The sequence below is a fragment of the Odontesthes bonariensis genome, chromosome 4 (assembly GCF_027942865.1).
Source record: "Odontesthes bonariensis isolate fOdoBon6 chromosome 4, fOdoBon6.hap1, whole genome shotgun sequence".
In the NCBI taxonomy this organism is placed as follows: Eukaryota; Metazoa; Chordata; class Actinopteri; order Atheriniformes; family Atherinopsidae; genus Odontesthes; species Odontesthes bonariensis.
Window position 1 is genome coordinate 6,280,475 of NC_134509.1, and position 22,406 is coordinate 6,302,880.

Consider the following 22,406-nt stretch of genomic DNA (forward strand, 5'->3'; position numbering starts at 1 on the left):
TCATTCACACATAGGAATGTTTCTTTTTTAACTAGAGCCTGTCATTAATTTACTATAAATCCTCTAAATTTTGTAAAAACATTGTAAGCGTAAAACTGTTGTGATAAAGCAATCGGAACGATTTTGTCTGATTTATGCTAATTGGGGCGGAGTGCCTTTTGTTTTATTTAAAAAAAAAAGCTAATTAAACGGGGTATTTTGAAATTAATACGAGCGTGCTCTGAGCCACGTTGTTAAGTAGAATCTTTGAGTTATCTGGTTCTTGTCTGTGGTTTAACTTTTTATTAACTCCATTCAGTTCCATGGATGACTTTTTTGAATAGTACGCGTCATGTAAACTCAAACCTAGTACACATATGAAAAATAATAATAAAAAAAATAATCTCTAAAACACATTTTTACATATTTATGAATAGCAACGGGATACATTTTGTTCTGTCGCATTTGAAATTCGTTTCACGCGAGGCGTCATTTCCATCAACGTTTTTTAATTTGGTAGTATAAATATATTTTGCGCTATTTTATAAATTGATATACATTAAATTAAAATTTCTAACGTACGTTTTTTTAAAACAGCGAACGTAAACAGTCCCAGTGCTCTACTTGCTCGTGTTTCCTGACGGACTTATTAACAGACGTAACCGGAAACATCCGCGAATCACAACTTCTACACATGTGTATGGTAGAGATCCCGTTCAGTCGCCGTGACCCCTAAGATAATTCGGTGTGGAGGAATTGGCATTACTAAGTTTAATAGCACCAACTAGCAGTCGTACCTCAGGCACTCGTCAACAAGATGGCGGAGATCGTTCAACAGCGGATTGAGGACAGGATCCCAGAGCTGGAGCAGCTGGAGAGAGTGGGACTGTTCACCAAGAAAGAAGTCAGGTAAGAAAACGTCCGAAAGTTTTTCCACAATCTGTCCTGCAGAAGAACAGGAAAGCAGCGGATAGGTGACCCCAGTTTCACAAGACGCACAGAGAGGAAATGTTCTTTCCTTATTTATCTTTTTTCGCAGAGAAAAGCAACTAAAATTTCTCGCCCCCAAAAAACTGTACTTTGAAGTCTTTTGAGGTGTCGAAGCAAACACTGTTAATCCTTTTACAACACCCTCGTGGTGGGATTTTTCAAGCCAAATGTATAGATTTTTTTTTTTTAATGTAGAACTTTTTCCGTGTGATATCTTTATTGAAAAGTAGCCATGCTTTCTCTCTCTTCCTGCGCATTGTGTTTAGTGAACTAAGTTCGTCATAAAATAATTTAACACTGTTTTTCATGGTTGTAGATCCTTAATCAAGAGGGCAACGGCTCTGGAGTACAAGCTCCACAGGTTGATGGTGAACAAGGATGACTTCATTGCATACATTCAGGTAGGAGGTCATTTTCATGCAATGTGTTCAGCCTGGATTCAAAACAAAATAAGTAGAAAACATTGTGTGATGCTAAAAGCACTCCTTTCAGTGTAACGTATTTTTAATTGCAGTATGAAATCAACGTTTTAGAGCTGATCAAGAAGAGAAGAGCAGTAAGTAACCCATTATAGATTATTGTAACTATTGTAAACTGCTCTAAAGAGACATGTTGACTCAACCATCTGGCTTCTAAGAATCTGACTGGATGTTTTGGTGTACGGCACTAACCAACAAGCATGTAAAAGTGACACAGCACAGGTGAATGCTGTGTAGTTTTTCTTCTTCCCGCATTTGTCTACATTTAAAGTGATTTATTTGTGCTTGACATTTTCAGCACATACACTACCAGTTCAAACGAGAAGAGATTGAGTTCCCCATCATCCACAGAATAAATAGTATCTTCAGAAGAGCTACAAAGAAGTGGAAGGTACTGAATACACAGTCTTTACTAAGTTACATGGGTAGTTTACCTGGGTGTAATGCACATGTTAAATTCACCAACAACGGCAACTGTTCAGCTAATTTCCTTCTTCTATATGTTCGTTCTAGGAGTCTATTTTAGGGGTTTACTAAACCATATTAATTTCATACTGGCACTTCATGCAGCCCCTTAGTTGTCTGAAACGAGTCATTTTAGCTCGAGGGTATACAGTAGTCTAATAGCAAATAAAAGGAGATGATAAAGGAAGCACTGAAGGTCCTTTCTTTTGAATTTGGGGAACTTGATAGTTTCAGTTAGTCATGAACCTTCCTAAGCAAAAAAAAAAAAAAGACTTTCTGATCCCGTTTTTTTTTTTTTTTTAAGTTTTATCCTGAACCTAGAATTTATTTAATATTATGGCTTCACAAAGGAGATCAGATGGTACGTTTGGAGTGTCAAAATACCGAGAGCGAGTATCAATTCATACCGCCAAAATGTCCTTTTTCATTTACAGGATGATGTGCAGCTATGGCTCTCGCATGTTGCTTTCTGTAAGAAATGGGTGAGTAAAAATCTCATCTTTTGCCTTCAGCTCGGATAAATCAGACTGTGCTTTTTCTAGAAAGGATCTCTGTTTGGGTTCTCTTTTCAGGCCACCAAAGGCCAGATCAGCAAGGTGTTCTCGGCTATGCTTGCTATCCACCCTGACAAGCCAGGTACGGAAAGATGTTACATGGAAATAGAATCCCACCCATGTCCTCTGCTGAGCTTTACTAAGAAAAAAGAAAATTAACTCAAACCTCCTCCTTCAGCCCTGTGGATCATGGCTGCCAAGAGTGAGCTGGAGGATCGAGATTCTTCTGAAAGTGCCAGACACCTGTTCCTGCGAGCACTGCGTTTTCACCCAGACAACAAGAAAGTCTACCAGGAGGTAAAATAGACAGAAAATACTCTTGTGCTTTAATTCAGTTAAAGAAGTAGGTGTTGGTGAAAGTGTGATGAATGTCAGCAGGTGTGAATTTAACTGTGTGCATTTTCCTCCTCTAAATTCTTCCATCGCCGCTGTATTAGTACTTTCGTATGGAGCTGCTGCACTGCGAGAAACTGAGGAAGCAGAAGGATGAGCTGGAGAAGGCCGAGATGGACCTGGTGAGTGTGAAACTGAGAGCCAACTGTTGTCAGCACACACACGAGCAGAGACCGCCACTTTGTATTGAGTGCCTCCTTTTCACACCTTCCAGGGCGAATACGAGTTTTCTCCAGAGATACTAAGTGGCAAACTGGCTGAGGTTGTGTACAGAGATGCGACGGGAAAAATCAAAGGTAAACAGTCGATATAATAACTAGAAATTGTACTTATGTGTTATATTTTTAACTTTTTCAGAAGTCTTTTGTAAAAGTTAGAAATACATTAAGTATGAACCCAAGTAACAAAGTTCTATTTGACAGCTTTTCTTGATATGATCCTTATGTATTTAAACACCAGTTTTGCTTGATATTGCTAACCAAAAGCTTGTGTACTGAACCAGACCCGGCCATGTTTGTGGTAGTGATTGTGTAATCGCTCTTCCTGCGTCCATAAACCTTTATGTTCCACAGAAGCAGAGTTTGTCATCTCACTTCTAAACATAGCAGCTATCTTTGACTTTGCCAAAGAACTCCACGACTCCATCCTGCAAGAGTAAGGCGCACATTTATTTTACGTAAAAGTTTAGTTTTAACCGTCTCACACGTTGAACTGTTAAAGTCAAACGGCACATTATTTCTCTTTGCTTCCAGCTTACAGACAAACTGCACAGAGGACAGCGTGACGTGGGATTTCATGGCTAAGAGGGAGCTGGAGGCTCCGGGAGCAGGGGAGGAACTCCACACCGCCAAAGGCCGGGCCTCGGATATCAACCGCAGAGAGGAACGCTGCTGCCAGGTCTACGAGGAGGGCGTCAAGAGCCACAACACCGGTGAGAGCTCAGAAACTATATGCACATTGTCCATTTGGCATTTTTAAAAGCATTTTTTTGAGACTTAACTTTGCTGTTTGGATTTTCTAACATTATTACATTGATCACAATGGAATGTTATAAAATAATTACACTCCTAAAAGTTCTAACATTGTGGATGGCCTTTTCAATTGATACCATCATTGCCAGTTAGATTTGTCAGTATAAGAAAATCTGGCTGTGCTTTGCCTTTTAGAGCCAATGTGGACTTGCTATGTGGCCTTCTGCTTGGAAAGACTAAAGAGGAAGACCAACGTCCAAGAACTGAAAGAAAAAGTGTGTAAACGACACTGATGAACAATTTCCTCCTCGTGTACAGTGTCAAATTTGGGCTTAAGTGTTTTTTTTAGTTGACGAGGGAACTGTTACATGTTTGTGTTACAGAGGCAGGAGAGGTTGCTTGGAGTACTAAAACGCGCCCATGACTCCTCACTGCTGAAGGAAGAGTATTACAAGAACTGGGTAAGGTTTTTATAGAATATGTGGGAGCTGAATGGCATTTGGATACTGTCGCATACACAGACAACTGTACGCACACTAAATTTACAGTTCAAATCTAACATTCCCTGGAAGGATCCTGGGTAGAAACCTTTAGTAGGTGGCATCTACAGAAGCAGACATTGAGCACAAATCTATTGACAAATGTATGCAGTCACTACTAGCTTCCGGGTATTCTCATAGACCCCGCCACACATTCTTTAAAGGAGATGCACAGTATTATGACCTTTTTTTTTTTTTTTTACAAGTTGTCACAGTTTCCTGAGGTCTCAAAGTAACACCTAGACAGTACAACAATTTCCCTTTAAACCATGAATTTATAGCTCTTTTCTTTGCCGCTGGTATTAGGATGTGGGGTGAGCAACTCCACTCTTCTCCTCCACATTGTTGTGGAAGTGAACAGTCTGTCCTAAAGATTTGACCTACCCTGTGAAACGTGAATTTGGACTCAATATTCCAGTCAGTAACCCTTGAAGTACAGTTTTACTGTATGAAAGTGCACACAGTTCATAGAGAGCTCACGCTAGCCTATACAGTTACACACTATACTGATAGAGAAATACTTGATTGGCACTTTTATTCTCAGATATCTAAATTTCACTCAGTTGTAGTTTGAGGATGAGCAGTTGGTATGGATTCCTCTTTTAGGCTCAAAGTTGTTTCATCTGTTGATCTGACCCAGATTGTTAAAAAACTGTGCCACTGGTAGGAAAGATGAAGTCACATAAAGACCGGCTGGCAGGCTGATAGACAATCAAAGATGAATCCCTCTGCCTCATTATGAGCTCCGGGGACCCTTGGCTTCACTGTCACTCCATTTCTTTGCTTTTTGTTCATATTTTTAGAAGCTAATTTTAAGAACTGTTGCTTTTATGGACTACTTTTAATGGTTGATTCAGTAATGTCTGTACACGTGATAACTAATTGTACATCAGAATTTTCAACTTAGAACTTGGAACAAAAACAAGGAACACTAATTCAAAGTCAGATTTCCTTGTTGAGATGTAAAACCTTTGACAAAGTACCGCTAAAGCATTATTAACGTAATAATTTCTGTTAAGTTGTTAAATGAACTAAATAACTGCGGATGATAACTTGCCGATAACAGCACAGCGAAAAGCAAGAGCAAAGGAGCATCAGCTTTCCACTTTACAGTGAATGCATCATGATGTGGAATTGAAGCTAGATGGGAAGGCTGTGTAATTCTTCTGAGTGTGGCATAGAAGTCCAATGCAAAGCTGAATGGCTCACTGAATGAGATGCTTTCATTTCTAAGCAGCCTACTGAGTTTTTGGGGTGGCAGTGTTATAATGTACACTCTGAATCATGGAATTTTTTTTATTTTTTTATATATAGTACGTTCTCTGTAATGAGAACTATGTCATGCAGACCCCTCCTGGTTTGCATAAAGCGTCACAGAAAGCTTGTTTCACTTTGGCTGTGTAAAAATGGCGTTCGTCAAAAGCTTTGTCACTTTTTCAGTGCACAACCAGTCTGTCTTCATAGAGCTTCGCTGTTAAGGCTCATTTATACTAGCCTGGCTCTCACGCAGACCCTTCGTGCTTCGTGCATCTTCGTTACACTTCGTGAGCTCGCACGAGGGTCTGGGCGCGCCTTGTTGAGCCCGAAGTCTTCGGTTACCCCATAAACGGGCCCGCCTCTATGCCTAGATCCAATCACAATCGTGGGGCGGGATGTTAACAGGTATGACGTAGCATCCGGCGCGACAACGAACACATTCAAACACAGTACGACAACAACAATGGCGGCACGGATGCAAGAGCATGGACTCAGCTTCGATTCGGCGGTTTCGACGGTGTTATCTAAACTACCACATATCAATTCTTTAAAAGAGGAGCAGAAAACGGCTTTGAAGGAATTTGTTGGTGGCAAGGACATTCTCGCTCTCCTTCCGACCGGGCTTTGCTCGCTGCTGTTGTGTTTTGTTTATTTTCCACCACAGACCGAGAGACTGGTCGCGCTCCAACGCGTCACGTCCGCTTTCGATATGATTGGTCGAAGTAGTACGTGACACACACATTGAATTCTCCAATCAGGTTCGAGAGGTTTTTGAATACAACCCCCGCCTACTCACAGCAGAGAACAGCTAGGCAACCGACAAAATTCCAGATGGATGAGAAACATCCATCTGCGTGAGAACCAGGTTACATTTATACTCCCGTTGCGTAAGTAAATGGGTACGTCGGTTACAAACGTCGTCAACCATCACTACTCCCATGCAGGCTTTACATTGGCATGGTAGTTAGGCAATACATCCACCAGAGGGCAGTGAAGAGTTCACTTCTGTGTTCTGATGTCAGTTTCAGACAAAAAGCAAACCTGGTGACGGCGAAGTAGATCATGATAATGCACCTTAGCAGAAAGAGACATAAAAAGAGGCAGCACAGAGCCGGCGGTGGACTGTGTGGCCATTCAATGCATCGCGGCATGTGGAAGGAGTTCCTCCATTTCCGTTTTTGTCTTTGTTTTGTTTGTTCCTGGTTGCGCCCGGGTTGTACTGTGCAACACTGCCCCTAAGATGCTACTGCTCTGTTTGCTGCATTTGGATACTCATCCAAGGAAAGTCTCTGAAAATGTACCAAAATGAACGCGGAGGATGGACAGAAGGCTCTGTCTATTTGCCTCTGCGTATTTAACGCTGAGCATAAATAAGACGTAGAGTATGGTAGGAACAGTGTAGGATAGGGGATCAACGCTAATGCCTCTTTGAGTGGATGTAGTCACACAGCTGGCTAGATAGCTTTCTGGGGCACTGGCTTGCGTTTTGAAATCGCCACTGATGCAGCACTGATCTTCTTGGCAAACCTAGTTTGACGTTTCTTTGCAGTGATTTTAGCCGAATCTCTGTGTGAAAATGCCAAAAGGCTGATTGGGAAAACAGTCGGCGAGTCTTGACCTTGTTCTGGTGTACTCTGTAGCGGTTGACAAGGAGCGACGATGTGACTGCACTGATTTTAAAAAGACAATAACAATAACAAACAATAACAGCCAGGAGTTGTTTAGAAATGGGATATTACCTTGTAAAGATGTACGTAAACTAACATCACCTTCTCCATGTGACCAGCTGCAGATCCTGCTCACATCGGGAGATGCTGAGGGAGCAGTCGGTGTTGCCATGACAGCCACACAGCGCTACAGCCAATCGGTGTCAGTGTGGTGTCTGAGTCTGCAAACATTAATGCAAGTGGGGAGTGGAGACATAGGCAGGCTTTTCCAGGACGCCCTGACACATGTTAATCCCAAGGTACACACACACACACTCACTTTGACCTCAATTCATTAGTCCTCAGTCCTTTGTCACATCCAGTTTAATAACTTTGTCTGCGTACACTGAGCACACATGTGCTGGTACAGTACGAGAGTAATTGCTGTCCCCCGGAGAACGGACACACATGGAAGGACACCGATACACACACATAGCCCACCGGCACTGCTGTATAAGTGGGCCATCTCCTTGGCCCAGTTAGTCTGTATTCCATCAGATAGATTTCCTCAGACTGCTTTCTATATGTTGGGAAATATGATGATGATGATTTGAAAGCTTAGCTGTCAAGAATAAATGTAACACAGTAAAAGCCTGAAAAAAAAATTCTTTGTGTATTTCTATGAATACACACAATAGCTGGTTGTTTATTGTGATGGGAGTTTCACAACACTTTGGCCCTGAGAAGTAGCTGTATAATGAGGATTACTTACACACTGAAGTTAAAGTGAAAGACTTGCATAATGAGCAGAGCAGAGAAATGGTACACACCTACAAGGTTTGTGTCTGGTATGTTGAACGATATAATGTTTCCAAATGGGGGGGTGCCCTTAATCCTGCTTAAAAAGAAACCTAAAGGGGAAACTGAGCTTACAGCAGAGGAAGGTGATCTGTCACCAGCCAGGAGTGCTGAATAATTAGTCATTTTTACAGTGACGAGAGGAAGGTTCAAAACCAGAATAGTTGTTAAGCATAACAGACCCCATTTATTTGGTTAATAAACTGGAGTGGTCTGCCAACATAGACGCAGTGTACAGGAGGGGCCAGATCTGTCTCTTCTTCCTGAGACGGCTCAGGTCCTTCAATGTCTGCAGGGACATTGTGTATGTGACTGTCATTGAGAGTGCACTGTTCTATGCTGCTGTCTGCTGGGGGAGTTGCACTACAGACAAAAACTGTAGGCGCCTGGACAAACTGGTGATGTAGGCTGGTTCTGTTGTGGGCAGAAGGCTGGACCCTCTCAGTGCTGTGGTGGAGCAGCAGGTGAGGAGGAAATTGTATTCTGTTTTGAAGAATAATAAACATCCTCTCCACAGCATCCTGGCAGGACAGAGGAGCAGCTGCAGTGAGAGGCTCATGTCCCCACAGCCATAAGGCTTTTTAACAGTGCCTGCTGACATGTTCTACTCAAATACATTTTTTTTTTAGTCATTTAGTATTATTATTATTGTTGTTGTTGTCTAATATACAATCATTGTAAATATTTATAATGTTTTTAAGCTACTTGACTAATTTGAATTTCTCCCATTGGGGGATGAATAAAGTATTTTTCTGTTCTATAACAGGTAAATATAAACATTGAGGTATTATAGAATTGCACAATAGAATTTCCCCACTGTGGGACTAATAATGGACTATCTTATCTCAATTACAAAAGAAACATGAACAATTTACAGGAAATAAACTGAAACTAACTTGAAAGGAACTGTTGATCTGCTGCAGCTCAAGCTGACCTCAAACCTTCCTCCTGGTCAACATGGACTTAAAGTGGGTGCTTGCCAATGCCTAATCAACTCCTCAAGAGACTGCAGCAAAGCTATTGTTAGAAGACTGTGCAGCTTTACCTTCAAGTGAAGACTTTGTATTTATATTATCCCAAGGAGGTGATCAGGAGTCAGCCAGACTCTCCTAACATGAGATTTCCCGATTCTGCGGTCCATAGCGGTCACAGGATGGTGCAGAGGCGCAGCCTCATTTCCTAAATTCCTGAATGATCAGGTTGACTCATAAACTCGTGAAATGTACCCCTTCCTGCTGATCTTGTTTCAAACTGGTGATATACCGACATAATATGCTACACAGAGTACATGCTACTTTTTTTAAAGAGTGGGTGATGGTTATTCAGCTGATATTTTCTGTCTCTTGCAGGAAAGTCTACCACTGTGGCAGCTGCAGCTCCAGTGGAGCGCGGCCAATCAGAGTCCTGAAGCTACAGAGGCCATCTTCAAGGTAGCCCACCTCAGTTCATCTCATATAGGAAGCAGGTCTGGTTGCAGCTACTGTTATATCTGCTGTATGAGGAAGAAAAAAACAGCACCGGGGGATCTTCTTTTGGTGGAACTACTAGGAAGACATTCAGGACTGCGTGTTGTAAACATTCTTTATAGATATTTACCAAGATTCACTGAAAGAACATGGCGGGCCTGACTTACTACAGGGTCTCACTCATTTTCATGATGTTGTCGACATCCAGTGACATCCAAACTAGTCTGAAGCAGTTTATTTCAACAACAATCAGACTGTTTGTACTCTTATTTGTTCCCAGAGAGGTCTGCTGTCTGCTGTAGCGAGCGTCGCCATGGAAATGAAAGAGAGCTACCTGGAATGGTCCTTCTCAACCGGAGGCTATAAAAAAGCAAGGAAGACCTTTACAAGGTAGCAGCTTAGAAAGTTTTCCATTTTAATGATTAAAAACTGAACCAAAAGGCATAATTCTGGTCTCAGAACACTGTGTTGCAAATGCAAAGTGACCTCAGAACATGCTCGGCGTTTTGTGATGTAACCAACTTTTTTTTTTGTGTGTGTGTGTGTGTGTGTGTGTGTGTGTGTGTGCGCGCATCTTTTCTGTAGCTTGCTAGAAAATCGTCCCTTGTCCAAGACCTTTTTCACCAGAATGATTCAAATCGAGAAGAATCAGGTATGTTTATCAACTGTCAAAGCTGTCAAAGCTCTCAAAGCTATAACGCAAACTGAACTTTTCTTTTCTTCAAAAACTCCATGGCAGATGAAAAACTTTCACTATTTATTTATTTTTTTATGGATGACATGAGACAATCCTGACGGTTAGACAATGCTTGTTCCTCCAGGAGACTCCGAAGATGAACAATGTGCGAGACTACTATGAGAGGGTGCTGCAGGAGTTCGGCACATCAGATGATGGTGAGTGGAGTTTCGAATGCGCTTTAGGAGCAAGAGCCAGAGGGCAAAATGATGTTGGTTAAAAACTTTTATTTACACTTTCATGTTACACAGGCGAGGAGGACAAAAGTTCCTTTCTTTACAAAACAACTTGCCGTGCGATGACTCGAATAAATACATTCTTGAAAACTCTGTTGTGTCAGCATCCCCTCTTGGGTGCGTTCAGATGAAAAATTCCCCTCGCTTCACTCCCATGAGCCACATGTTCTTCCACCATCAACACTGAGCTGCCTTGTGTCTATCATGTCGTATAACGAATTTGTAAGCGAGTTGCTTTACAGGTTCTCACTAGTTATGTGCTTGCAGTGGTTAAACATAAGATGGGAACCAAAATGTAAATATGTTTTGCTCCTGAAAAGAAAAAAAAAAGCCAATGACAGGGTTAAATTGCTTTGTTTAATATGTAATTTATAAGTTGAATATTTCATTGGATCGCCCCTTCTGTGCTTTGAATAAATCGTTTGCTTGTGTTAAGTCCTCACTGTATAAACCAATAACCCTTGTTGTATTGCATACTATTTTGCATTGAAATGAATATTTATGCCAAATTTGTCAAACTGAAAGGAAGAAAAAAAAAAAGAAGAAAAAAAAAAGCAATCTTGCAAACCAGAGTTCAGTCATGCATCTTCCTTTTCAACATGCTTATATTTGTCCCACCTGTAACCAAACCAATAAGCCAGTAACCGACTGAGGCAGCTAACGCTAGTGCTAATTTAGTGCACAATAATTACAATTTACAATTGAAAGCCGGTAGCAGATACACATTTTTAGAACTTGTCTGGTAGAGCTGCAGCTTCGCTCACTTTTCTTCACACCGGCTCTTTTTTTTTTTTGCAGCTCTGCGTTGGTAAATGACACAGAGCTGTATTCGCAGATCCCACAAACAGCTACGTTTACGTTTGTCCTCCAGTATTTATTAGATCGCTGTCATTCACGCTGATTGGCTGTCGTGACAAAGTCCTTCCATTGACTTAATGCGTAGCCCGCAAAGTTTGCTTAGTATTTGGTCGCAACACCTTCAAACTACTGTTCTGGTTTCAAGGCCGAAGGGAAAAAGTTACTAGAAATGGAGATGACGAACTCCTCGAACAGCACTGTTAATCTGGAAGATTTATCTCAAATATTTTCTGTTTTATTCTGAAGATCTGTGGCTGCAGTACATCCAGGAGGAGCTGGGACCCCTCGGCCAGCCGGAGAACTGTGGAAAAATCCACTGGAGAGCCATGAAGTTCCTTGAGGGGGAGAGTGTGGAGAGATTCATCTCCAAATACACTCTGCTACAGACTGGACACTTGTGAGGGGAACCCGGAAGCTCCCAGTGGTGTAGACAGCCCAGCATAACACAATATGTGAAATGACCATGACCAACAGCGCTGTAAAAACTAAGTTATATGTAGATTAAAGAAAACGTGATCTTTCTCCAAACCTGACAAAGTAACAACGACCTAAACACTGTACACTGGCAGCAGGATTTGGGTCCATCCAGGAATCAAACCTCTATTTCCTGGTTGGAGGTCTGACAGTTGTACTACACCACCTGCCCCTCCTGCCTCTGAACTTGTTCTTCACCTCAAACGAATGTAGGAGTTTGTGTGTCCACTACAACAAAGCAGCTAACTCTATAGAGGCTGTGGTCATCTCACATATTTGTAAGCTGGGGATGAAACCAGACCTGTAAATCCAGATATTATGGACACCTGTTCGGCAAAGCTGTGGCTGCCCTGGCTCATGAATAGTTGCATTGCTTTTCAGTGGAAAGCCTGTATTTCAGTTTGAGGGGGCTTACTGGTTCTTCTTAATGGCCCCGTGTTACAAGAAGCACTCGTAGATTTGACTGAGTCGCTTTGTGCCATTTTTCCAACAACTTGCATTCACTTTCAGTTTTCATCGGCAGGTATCCGTTTTGTTTCACGACCACACCAATGTTCAAAAAAATATGGTTAAGAAAAGGAGGTCCAGTTTAATTGAATTCCACATTCGTCATTTTCAGTGTACAAACTTTGATGCTGTTATAATATTAAAGCAGTCTTTTGTCTAAGGGTGTTTTCTGGTTATTGTCCCTCTGAGACAATCACATGACACGTATACAAAGATAACACCAATATTTATTTGCAAAAGTCTTGAGTCACGCCTCGTTTCTTCCAAAGAGCCAGACTGTCTTGTAATCTCTAAGGTGGTCGTGAGCAATTCATTCTCAAGACTTTACGAAGGTCTTTTCTTTGAACACTGGCTGCTTTTTCACTCATTTTCAGTCCAGTCTTTGTACCTGACCATTTTAAGAGGAATGTGTTTGTTTTTTTGTTTTGTTTTAAGCCACTTAATCATTCAAGCATGAAAAGGCATCGAACTCGAGGGATGGACCAGTGTCGCGTCTACACATGACACTCAACTCGGCAACAAACTCATTTTAAGTTGTATCTTTAGGCACTTTGTAACTAGCAGCCTGTCACATAGACACACATTTTGTTCCCATTTCTTCAGTTGCATCTACAAATAAATGCCATAGATAACACATTTTAACAAACACAAAATAGTATTTTCTGCACCAAGAAGGTGAATCCCAAAGAGATGCGAGGTGAAAACTGGGCAAGTGGAGGACAAAAATAAGAAATTGCAGCCAAGAACTGACACACAACCTGAGATGCATCTGTTTATCCATCTACCGTTCACTGAAGCCTCATCTGAAAAGGCTTCCATGGAAGGGTAACTGTCAAGAGGCCATTGTTAAGGAAGGGAAACGGGCAGAAAATGCTGAGGTATGCCAAATGACACAAGACTAGGACTGAAAATCAGTGGTCTTATGGAGGGTTAAATCAAAATTAATGTTTTTTTTTGTTAAAATTACCTTCAATGTGTATGAAGAAAGCCAGGAGAGAGATTTAAAAAAAGAAAGAAAGAAAGAAGCAAGCATTACAGCCAATTGTGAAACTCTGTGGTGGTGTTGTGGATCTTGTTCAAATTAATGGAAGAATGAATGCTGAAGCACCATCAGGTTTTGATCTAAACATGCCATATCATCTGTAAAGCGTCCAATTGGAAATGTCAATGTTTTAGCATGGCACTGATCCCAAAAAGACTGCAGATACATTAAAAGTCATGGACTGGACTCCGAAGAGCCCAGACTTCAACGTTACTGAAGCAGTGTGGGATTCTCCGGAAAGGCAGCCAACATCCAAAGAAGAGCTTTGGAATGCCCTTCAAGAAGAACTATTCCTGAAGACCACTTAAAAATTAAATGGCAAGAAAGCTCATCTAAGAGTGTTCAAACTGTGTTACAGAAGAAAGGTGCTCGTACCAAATATTGACTTTCAAGTTCATTGGAAGTGTACAGACTCTGTGCTTGCCTTATGTACTTCATTTCAATTTATGTTTGCTCACATTCTAATAAATCAAATGATACATTTCCTGAGCGATGAATAAAGAAATGAGGGGCGGCACAAGACCTTTGCACTAAACTGCAGTTCTCACTGACCCACTTCTTTCAGTGGATCTTTTGGCAGGTTAGCAACATTGAGTCTTTTGGACAAAAAAAAACCATCAGTTACAATCTCAAAAACACACTTGACACTACGTATTAAACCAGTGTTTGCCTTAAGTACCAGGGTTTACCTCATTTAAATTGTGGCCTTTCATGGTACAAAATGTTTACCTGACTCCCGCCCTCTGGTATTTGCATACCGGGAACGCCCCCGCGTGTAGTTGGTGAACGCAGCCAGATGACGTGAGTCAGGTTAACAAAATGTCACCATAGGAAACGAACCATTAATACGAAGCAGCAGAAGCACTGAGTGATAGCACACCTACAAAATGCTCGAAAGGCCTCAAATCAACGAAGCATATGTACAGTTTTTAAGGACACTTAAAATTAGTGCTTTTTTAAAACAAAATAACAGCAGTGGCACCTACATTGATACAAGTAATGAGGTATAACAAAATGTTCATGGAAAAAGTGTAAATGAATCAAAATTCTGGACAACACACGTCCCATCTATGAAACTGTATCACAAGAGGTTACTAGACTTGTTTTTGCTCATCTGACATTCAAGAACAAATTAAGAAATGCGCACGGTCATGGACAACGTTCTATCAAATCAGTGAATTGTGAATTATTCGGTCTCTTATAATCGAATTGAGCCGCTAGCCAGTCTTGGCCAGCACACTCGCAAGAGAGATTTTAAATCTTGTGAGTCCAATTCCCTGGTTAAGAAACGGTTAAATGAAAAAGAAAAAGTCCAACGCAGATAATAACCTGAAGGACATTCTTGTAGTAAAAGACCTTCAGCCTCTCAAACGACGCTGTCATTGACACCCCATTCAGCATAATAAACGTTTCCTCATATCTCAGTTGGGCTTTTAGAGAAGACGAAGAGACAAAGTGGAAACATTAGGCAAATTAAGGCAGGAGTTGTGAAGACGGATAAAGTTCTCAGTAGTGATCCCTTTGGAAAACGAGCCATGCTGAAGTTTTCTCTCTAAATTGAGTTACTGCTACTACGAGCGGTGGAATGGTTTCATAGGATGTTGGCAGATCCTCTTGTTTTCTGAAATATTGAGAGGAAAGAACGCCGAGTGGCCCGTTGACTTTTCCTGCTGATACAGAGTGTGTTTGCATCAGACTGCTAACCTGAGAAAATATTCAAACATGCGCAGGATGTATTTTTACTCGGCATCTTCAGCCTGCAAAACCTGAAGGGAGCTGGTGAGTTCCAACCATTGAAGGCTTTTTCAGGGGTTTCTTACTCTTTTATGAATTAATTGGAATGAGATATCAATCGTTTTGGCAGCTTAGCCTTTAGAAGCAAATATTGATTACAGTTCTAGAATCAAAATGAAATAATACCGGGACATAAGTTCTGCCTTAATATGAATGAAAACTCATTAGGCAGACCTATATAACTAGTTGGACTTCGAAGTTTCACACTAATGATGGACGATCAGGACTGGTGTGTGGGTTTTTTTGCCATAACGTTGAGGGGAAAACAGGTGGCACTGCAATGATTTCTGAAAAATAAAAACTTGTTTTCATCACATTTTAAAAGTAATCCTTCTGCTTCTTATTACTTGTTGGAATAAAGACAGCGTGCCCGTGTTTTTCGGGTCCCATCATGAAAGCAGACCTGCAGCCACTGCTCTTATGAGCTTTAAAGATGTACCAAAGTTACCAAAGTTTGTAGATCTTTGTACCCCCCCACACCGTCTCTACCACCTCCACCTCCTGCCCGCCAACCCTCAGCCCACCACTTCAAATGTCCTCAGAGCTTCTTGAACAGGATGTAGGTGAAGAGTGCCAGCACACCAGCAGACAACAGCCCGATCACACCCTGGTGGATGGTGATGACGTTCTCCAGCGCGTGGATGCGCTCCTCCATGGCGTTGGTGTGGATGTAATCATAGATGGAGGCCCCGATGCTCCACACCGCCCACACAGCGTCCACCACCGCCTTCATGGTGGGAGAGACCATTGAGAGCGCTGCCTGCGGGCGGCCGGCCGCTGCTTATCGGCCCCGCTGCACTACAGAGAGAGAAGAGGGTGACACATGATGCAGAGAGGAGGGAGCAATGTGTGGGCTCTGATTCAGAGCCGTTTTTATTCTTTCCCTCGCTGTGACTGTGCATTTTTGAAAGCAGAACTCTTATGATTCAAGTCATTTTCTAGTTTGATTTGTGTAGGTTTTTTTTTTGTGGCTTCACTGTTTATTCACTCACACAGTTTATATACACAGTGTGAAGTGAAAATGAAGTGCTTGTAGATTAACCTGGCAAATATTCTCAGTTAATAGATAAAGCTACAAGTCAAAAAACATGTCATAACTCATACAGTGAGAGTGAGCTTCTCCTGAGAGCTGGGGATTATTTTTTGGTCCTGTGTGGAGGACATGAGACCTCTTTCAGCCTTTCTGTAGGTGAAGAGGACGTCCTGTTCCTGTGCGTTTCAGGGATGCCACGGTGGTTTGGTTGGGACCCAAGGAGCATCTGACTTTCTTTTCGGTTGTTGAAGGCAACAAGAAATGTTGTTCATCTTTTTTTTTTTCACATATATGATGTGTTTTGATTAGAGTTAATCAGTTTCTTCATTTTGTCAGATTTCAGTAATGTACAGAAATTTGAACCCTTTCAAAACACTATTTTTAATTCAATGTCTTTTTTTAGAGGACATTTTCTGCTTTCAACCAGCTTCCTCACTTCAGGAAGCAGAGGGCTGGAGGAGGCAGAAAAGACTGCACAGTGAATAGATGGGATCAGACTTTTAAATGTCAGAAGATGAGCTGCAGGAGGGCCAGTCAGTAGAACTGGAAGCTGAAAGTTCAGAGCAACATCATCCTGTGCAGAATCTGAACAGAAACAGAGTGGCGCCACCCACGGTCTGCTGTTTTCAAATCTTTTGACCCTTGCGGCTTCATGTAATTGACGATAGATTAGCCAACTCTATTCTCCATCAGTTCAGTTTAAACCCCACTGTGGAGGAGAATGCTTTACTGGACAATGCTGACCCTACCCTCCCAAAAAAGGAGATCAAATTTGGACAGAAAGTGATCAAACAAGACCTGATGTCCACTGCAAACATTCTTGATAATATATATCTATATATATGTATAGACGCCGACTTTCAAAAGTGATCAAAATATATATCTACATATCAAAACAGATACAGAACAGTCAGGAGATTGTTTCATTGTCCATTTTACGACTCCAAAGCACACACTGAAGGCTCGTTCGTGTGTTTGTGGAGCAAGGTGTGGCAAGGTCTGAAGTGATTTACTCCTTATATTGAGATAGTTGTACCAAAGTTATATTGAAATAGTTAAATGTCCACAACGCTGATGCAGCAACTTGAAATGGTCTAAATAACATGGAAGCTGTGACAACTAGACAACTCTGTGACAACTAGACCATTTTTTGTTTGCTTTGAAAAAAAAAAAAAGAGTAGAAAAAGGTGCAAAAGTCTTGGGAAAAATTTAATTTGAAATCTTTTAGAAGAACACTGAGCATCAACAATGACAGCCTAACTCACTTTAACTTTGAATGACACTGAAGAACACAACACTTAGTACTTTACATTCGATACTTTCCGTATGCAACAGTGTGCAGTCTGGAGCCACCTTTATGTTTTATGTGATACATGCTGTTAGAAAAATGAGAAATAAGTGCAGGGATTTTCTCTAAACGTGACAACCTAAATGGAAATACCTTATACTTGGCAAAAAGAGTTTTAAAGTCAACATTTGCGACGAGCACCTTAATTCTTCAACATGAACCCTGAGCCCTGTTGGACAAGCTTTTTTTTTTTGTTATTTCTTTAAATAGTCTTCAGGAATAGTTCTCCAGGTTCCTTGAAGGACATTCCAAAGCTCTTCCTTGGTTGTTTGTTGTCTTTTGTTCAGTTCTCTCTAAAGATGATCCCACGCTGCTTCGATAATGTTGAGCTCCGGGTTCTGGGGAGGATTCATCCCTCCATAAAACCTGCTGCCACTGATTTTCAGCCCACTTCTTGTGTCCTTTGGCACAGCTCAACCTTTCCTCCCTGTATCCCTTCCTAAAGAACGGCTACTAACAGCCACCCTTCCATGGAGCCCATTTCTGACGAGGCTTCAGTGAACGGTAGACGGATCAATGGATGGTTCAAATGCATCTCTCAGTTGCTGTGTCAGGTCTTTGCTGGATTTTCCCTGTTCCTCCAGGACATCACTTTAAAATACTGTTCGTCTGCAGTGCACACCATGCTGAGATATGCCAGGTCTTTGTCGAGCCAATGTTCAATGAAAAACTTGGACAAACCCTCAGAGAACCTGGAGAACTATTGCCCAAGAGCACCTTAAAGATTGTAAGAAAGTCTGGCTGATCGGAAGCTAAATATAAAGAAAAAAATGAGGGCTGATTCAACATGCACTTTATTAGAGGTTTGCAGAATCATTTTTGTGACGTCCCTTAGAGGTTTCCATACTACCGTCCCTAAATCAATGATGTGTACATCTATTTGTTTAAGTGAAAGCTGCAACATTGTGATTTTCTCACGTGTTTCTGTCTTTCTTTATATACAGGTACTTCACATTCCTCTCTGATGAAGGCTAACTCCCTTTACGCACGCTGACGTCATCACAGTAGTTAATAAACTCGATCCACTCGATCTGGACTCAGTTCTCATCATTTTGGCGATTTTGGTGGTCTTACGGGATCGGAAACCTTTTTATAAAATCACAAGCTTACCCCTTAAGTGCGGCAGGATCCCGACTTTGGGGGAAAACCAGGGACAGGACGGAAACTGTGTGGTACAGATCAAACCGGCCAGGCTGTCACAGATGACGAAAGACATTCACAAATGGTGTCAAAACTCACCGACAGGTGTCAGATGTTAACGTGCTGATATGGATGATGGTGAACATCCGTCCAGTTGATGCCGGATTAATGAATCATCTTGTTTATTAGAAGCCGGGCTGTTCTTGCCGGACACCAGGTCGGACATTGCTTCTGAGAATGAAAGCTGGAATCAGCGGAGCGCGTGGCTTCCGGTCAAAACCTTCACAATTAAATCATTCATTCATTGTTATGCTGCAAACAAGTGGAACAAACTGCCAGTGGAGATTAAACTTTCACCAAATGGAGACATTTTTAAATCCAGGTTAAAGACATTTCTGTTCTCATGTGTCTATGTATGAAATATATTTTAACTTATCCAGACTGTTGCTTGTTTTTAAATTTATTTAAATGATTTTATTTGTTTCTCTTTATATTCTTTTATGTATTTTTAATGCTTCTTCCACGCCCCGCTGCAATGCTTTTATTTTATGTAAAGCACTTTGAATTGTTTGTACATGAAATGAGCTATATAATTTTTTTTTAATTTTTAATTTTTGATTCTCTCTTCGGGTCACCGACGGGACGTCTTCGTAAAAGGAGGCGACGGATGTGCGAGGAAACACAAAGACACCCGGAGTGTCCCCACGTAAGAACTGCGGCTGTCATCCTAATAATAAAAAAAAAAGGTCCAAGGCTGAGGCCAGGCTTTTATTTGGAAGAAAACGGTCTGATGTCAGGCAGTGTTGTGGAATTGGTCTTCGGCGAAGCAGCTGACTGAAGCCATGTGAGTCTCAGCTCCGGATCTAAAAGTGAAGTGTGACGAAACATCGTAGCGGAGAACAAAATGAACACAAGAAAGAGAGGAGAAAATGGGGCCGACAGAAAAGGACAGGCGGTGAAAACAAAATGAAACTCAAATTCAAAATACATGACTGGGAAAAAAAATAAAACATAATAAATACAGTGTTAGATGTTAGCAGAATACAGGACGTATAACACAGCACTGACTCTATACACAAACACAAATATATATATATGTGTGTGTGTGTGTGTGTGATTTTAATTAACTCGTGAATTAAATTAGTCTGACAGAATCCAGCTGTCACGCTGTAATTACCACCTAATGCGCAGCGACACGTGATCTATTTATCCGAATAAAGAAGCGAGAGGCGGATACGCACGCGGTCATGTAAGCGCGTCATGGCGCGTCGCTGCCGCCAGAGGTCGCCGCACACCAACGTGTTGCCGCTGAGGGAGAGATAACGGGAGAGGTGTGATGAACCTGGGATGTGGAGAGACTCCGAATCGATAAAAAGAGGGGAACACCTTGAGAGGGGCGCAGACGAGCCGCCCCGTAGACACCGGAGACGCGGCGGAGCGCGGCGCGCGTGGACGGGCGGCTACACACAGGAATGTGTGCAGTTCCAGAGGCAGACGCACATGCTCGGACATTACTCCGTGTAAGTGGCTTTTGATCGTTTTCAAGTCATCTTTCAGAATAATTGCAAAACGCGGGGCCACTTCGCTGCGCCCCCCGACGGAAACCTATAATTGGAGGCGAGCGTGACGCGCTGAAAATAACCAGGTTAGCACTTGGTACCGGTCCATTTTGGGGAGGGCCCAACACGAGGGCGCAGCACCATATATCACCTCCTTCCAGCTGTTTAGGAATATCCTGCTCATAATTTCGAGGCTGCAGCATGGCAACAGTGGCATCAGGCTGCCTTTTTTCTCTCGTCTCCTTCTGTCCCTCTTCCCATAATGGATATTGGGTGACTGACTGGGTGCGCACGGGGGGATCTCACGGTGAGAAACGCAGAAGCTTTTCATTTATTATTTATTTTTCTAAGAGAGGGAGGGCAGGAGGTGGGAGACTGGCACAAGGCGCGACACTGTTGCATGTTTTTTTTTTCTTCTCCTTGGACAGACGGGAGTAGATGGGCCAGGGGGACTGTCCGACTTATTCCAAAAGACAATTCGCCCCCCCCCCCCCCCTCCTTCCCTCCCCCAAAAGGATATTCTTGCACAATTTGGGATGCGTGCAACACCAAGTGATCACATATTACTTGGGCGGAGGTGGTGCTGGAGCTGGTGCCGGCGGTGGAATGACGGCGAAGTTAAACTTCGCTTGCAGACGCAGCGGCGCAACCAACCAGACGGTCGGCGCTTTCGGAGTGAAGTCCCCATTGGCTCCGGGATGCTGACACCTGCCCAGGTAACAACAACCTACCAGGAGCCCACTTGTCCAAACGCTGCCAGGCAGCACATCACTGGGTATGTATGGAGCAGATTAAACCCTCTCGCATCTCCTCATTACCTGCTCCGAAAGGGGAAATCGTGTAGTCCGAGGATATTTCTAGAATGCAAAGCTTTTGGAGTTTCCTGCCTCATGCAGTCACCGGCGATGGGACCGACGATGGTGATGGTGTGTGTCAGAGGTTGGGTCTTTGCGGGCAAGGTGAGTCCTCAGTTTATTCAACTGGCCTACAAAGTCCCAGTTTCTGACTCATGTGAGCCCCAAATCGAAGCCATTACTCCCGTGATGCATATTTATTTATTTATTTGAAAGAAAATAAATAAGGAACAGATGGAAAACAGTACAAATGGACTTTGACAACCTTTTTTTCTTTTTCTTTCTTTCTTTTTTTTTGTTTTTACTTTACCGTAATATCAGTAAAAAGTCAGCAAAGCGCGATTTCTTGAAGCAAACGTTGGCTAATGGGGCTTAATAGTACAAATCTGAGGCGGGAAACAATTAGGAACTATTACATTTACTGAATAACACAACAGGGTCAGAGTAATGTCACCAAGAAATTGCACAGATGCAAAAAAATAAAATAAATAAAGCCAAATGATATCACACAAATATTAGAAGAACAATCCAAATTCTCCTATAAGACAAAAGAAAAACACAAATTATTTGACATGAAATGAACCATTTCACAAGTTAGTCACTGGCTTATATGTTCGATTGGTCAAAGTCTTTTTGAAATGCTTTCTTAAAAGAACTTGAGCAGAGGTTTGTTTGAATGAATGCACTGACTTCCACGTGACATTTTTTTAAGAAGAAGCTGCCCATAGTTGGCCTCATTCTGCTGTACCTGATGTGATCAATTGTTTTAAAAAAAACAACAACAAAACAAATAATTTTTCAAGATTTCATTGGCTTTATCAAAAATAAGTCAGAGTAAAACCCTTAGATTTAAATTGAACTCATTTTGTAGCAACTGAACGTGGATGAGCAGATAATTGCGAGCCTTTTACTGTGAGGTCTCCCAGCACAAGCTCGAGACACCGGCAGCTAAATTAATAAAAACGGGGGCCGAGTCGTCAAGAATCACAAAGTGCAGGGCTCTATTATGTCAAACAAGTGTGTCAAGTGTTGGAAGAGGCTGGTTCGGAGGCCTGCTTCTATATCTGTCCTGACCCTAGCATGCCGTACATACCTCGCTAATGAATTCAGCATCCTGACACTAGATGCTTTATGTAATTAATAGAGCGCAGGGCCACGGTGGCATCTCTGTGCTGCAAGTGACACATAGGTAAGACATTCGCTGAAGCATGGGATTCTTATTTTAAAA

The 22,406-nt window shown here is 42.0% G+C and overlaps 1 protein-coding gene and 1 long non-coding RNA gene across 2 annotated transcripts; one reads left to right on the forward strand and one right to left on the reverse strand.

Annotated features, from left to right (window-relative positions):
• The first annotated feature begins 611 nt into the window (after window positions 1–611).
• utp6 (UTP6 small subunit processome component) lies at window positions 612–12,568 on the forward strand. Its single transcript, XM_075462646.1, has 19 exons — window positions 612–888; window positions 1,286–1,370; window positions 1,484–1,525; window positions 1,747–1,839; window positions 2,348–2,395; window positions 2,486–2,549; window positions 2,646–2,764; window positions 2,905–2,982; window positions 3,075–3,156; window positions 3,433–3,514; window positions 3,613–3,791; window positions 4,027–4,106; window positions 4,215–4,292; window positions 7,414–7,593; window positions 9,481–9,561; window positions 9,878–9,987; window positions 10,183–10,249; window positions 10,419–10,491; window positions 11,674–12,568. Exons 1-19 carry the CDS (start codon window positions 797–799, stop codon window positions 11,826–11,828), a joined length of 1,788 nt encoding a protein of 595 aa, XP_075318761.1. The 5' UTR covers window positions 612–796; the 3' UTR covers window positions 11,829–12,568.
• On the reverse strand, window positions 12,466–19,092 carry LOC142378309 (uncharacterized). The gene is made up of 2 exons (XR_012769603.1): window positions 18,865–19,092; window positions 12,466–16,042 (listed from the first exon to the last, which is right to left on the reverse strand). It is a non-coding gene; the product is annotated as an uncharacterized LOC142378309 (long non-coding RNA).
• Window positions 19,093–22,406: the final 3,314 nt, after the last annotated feature.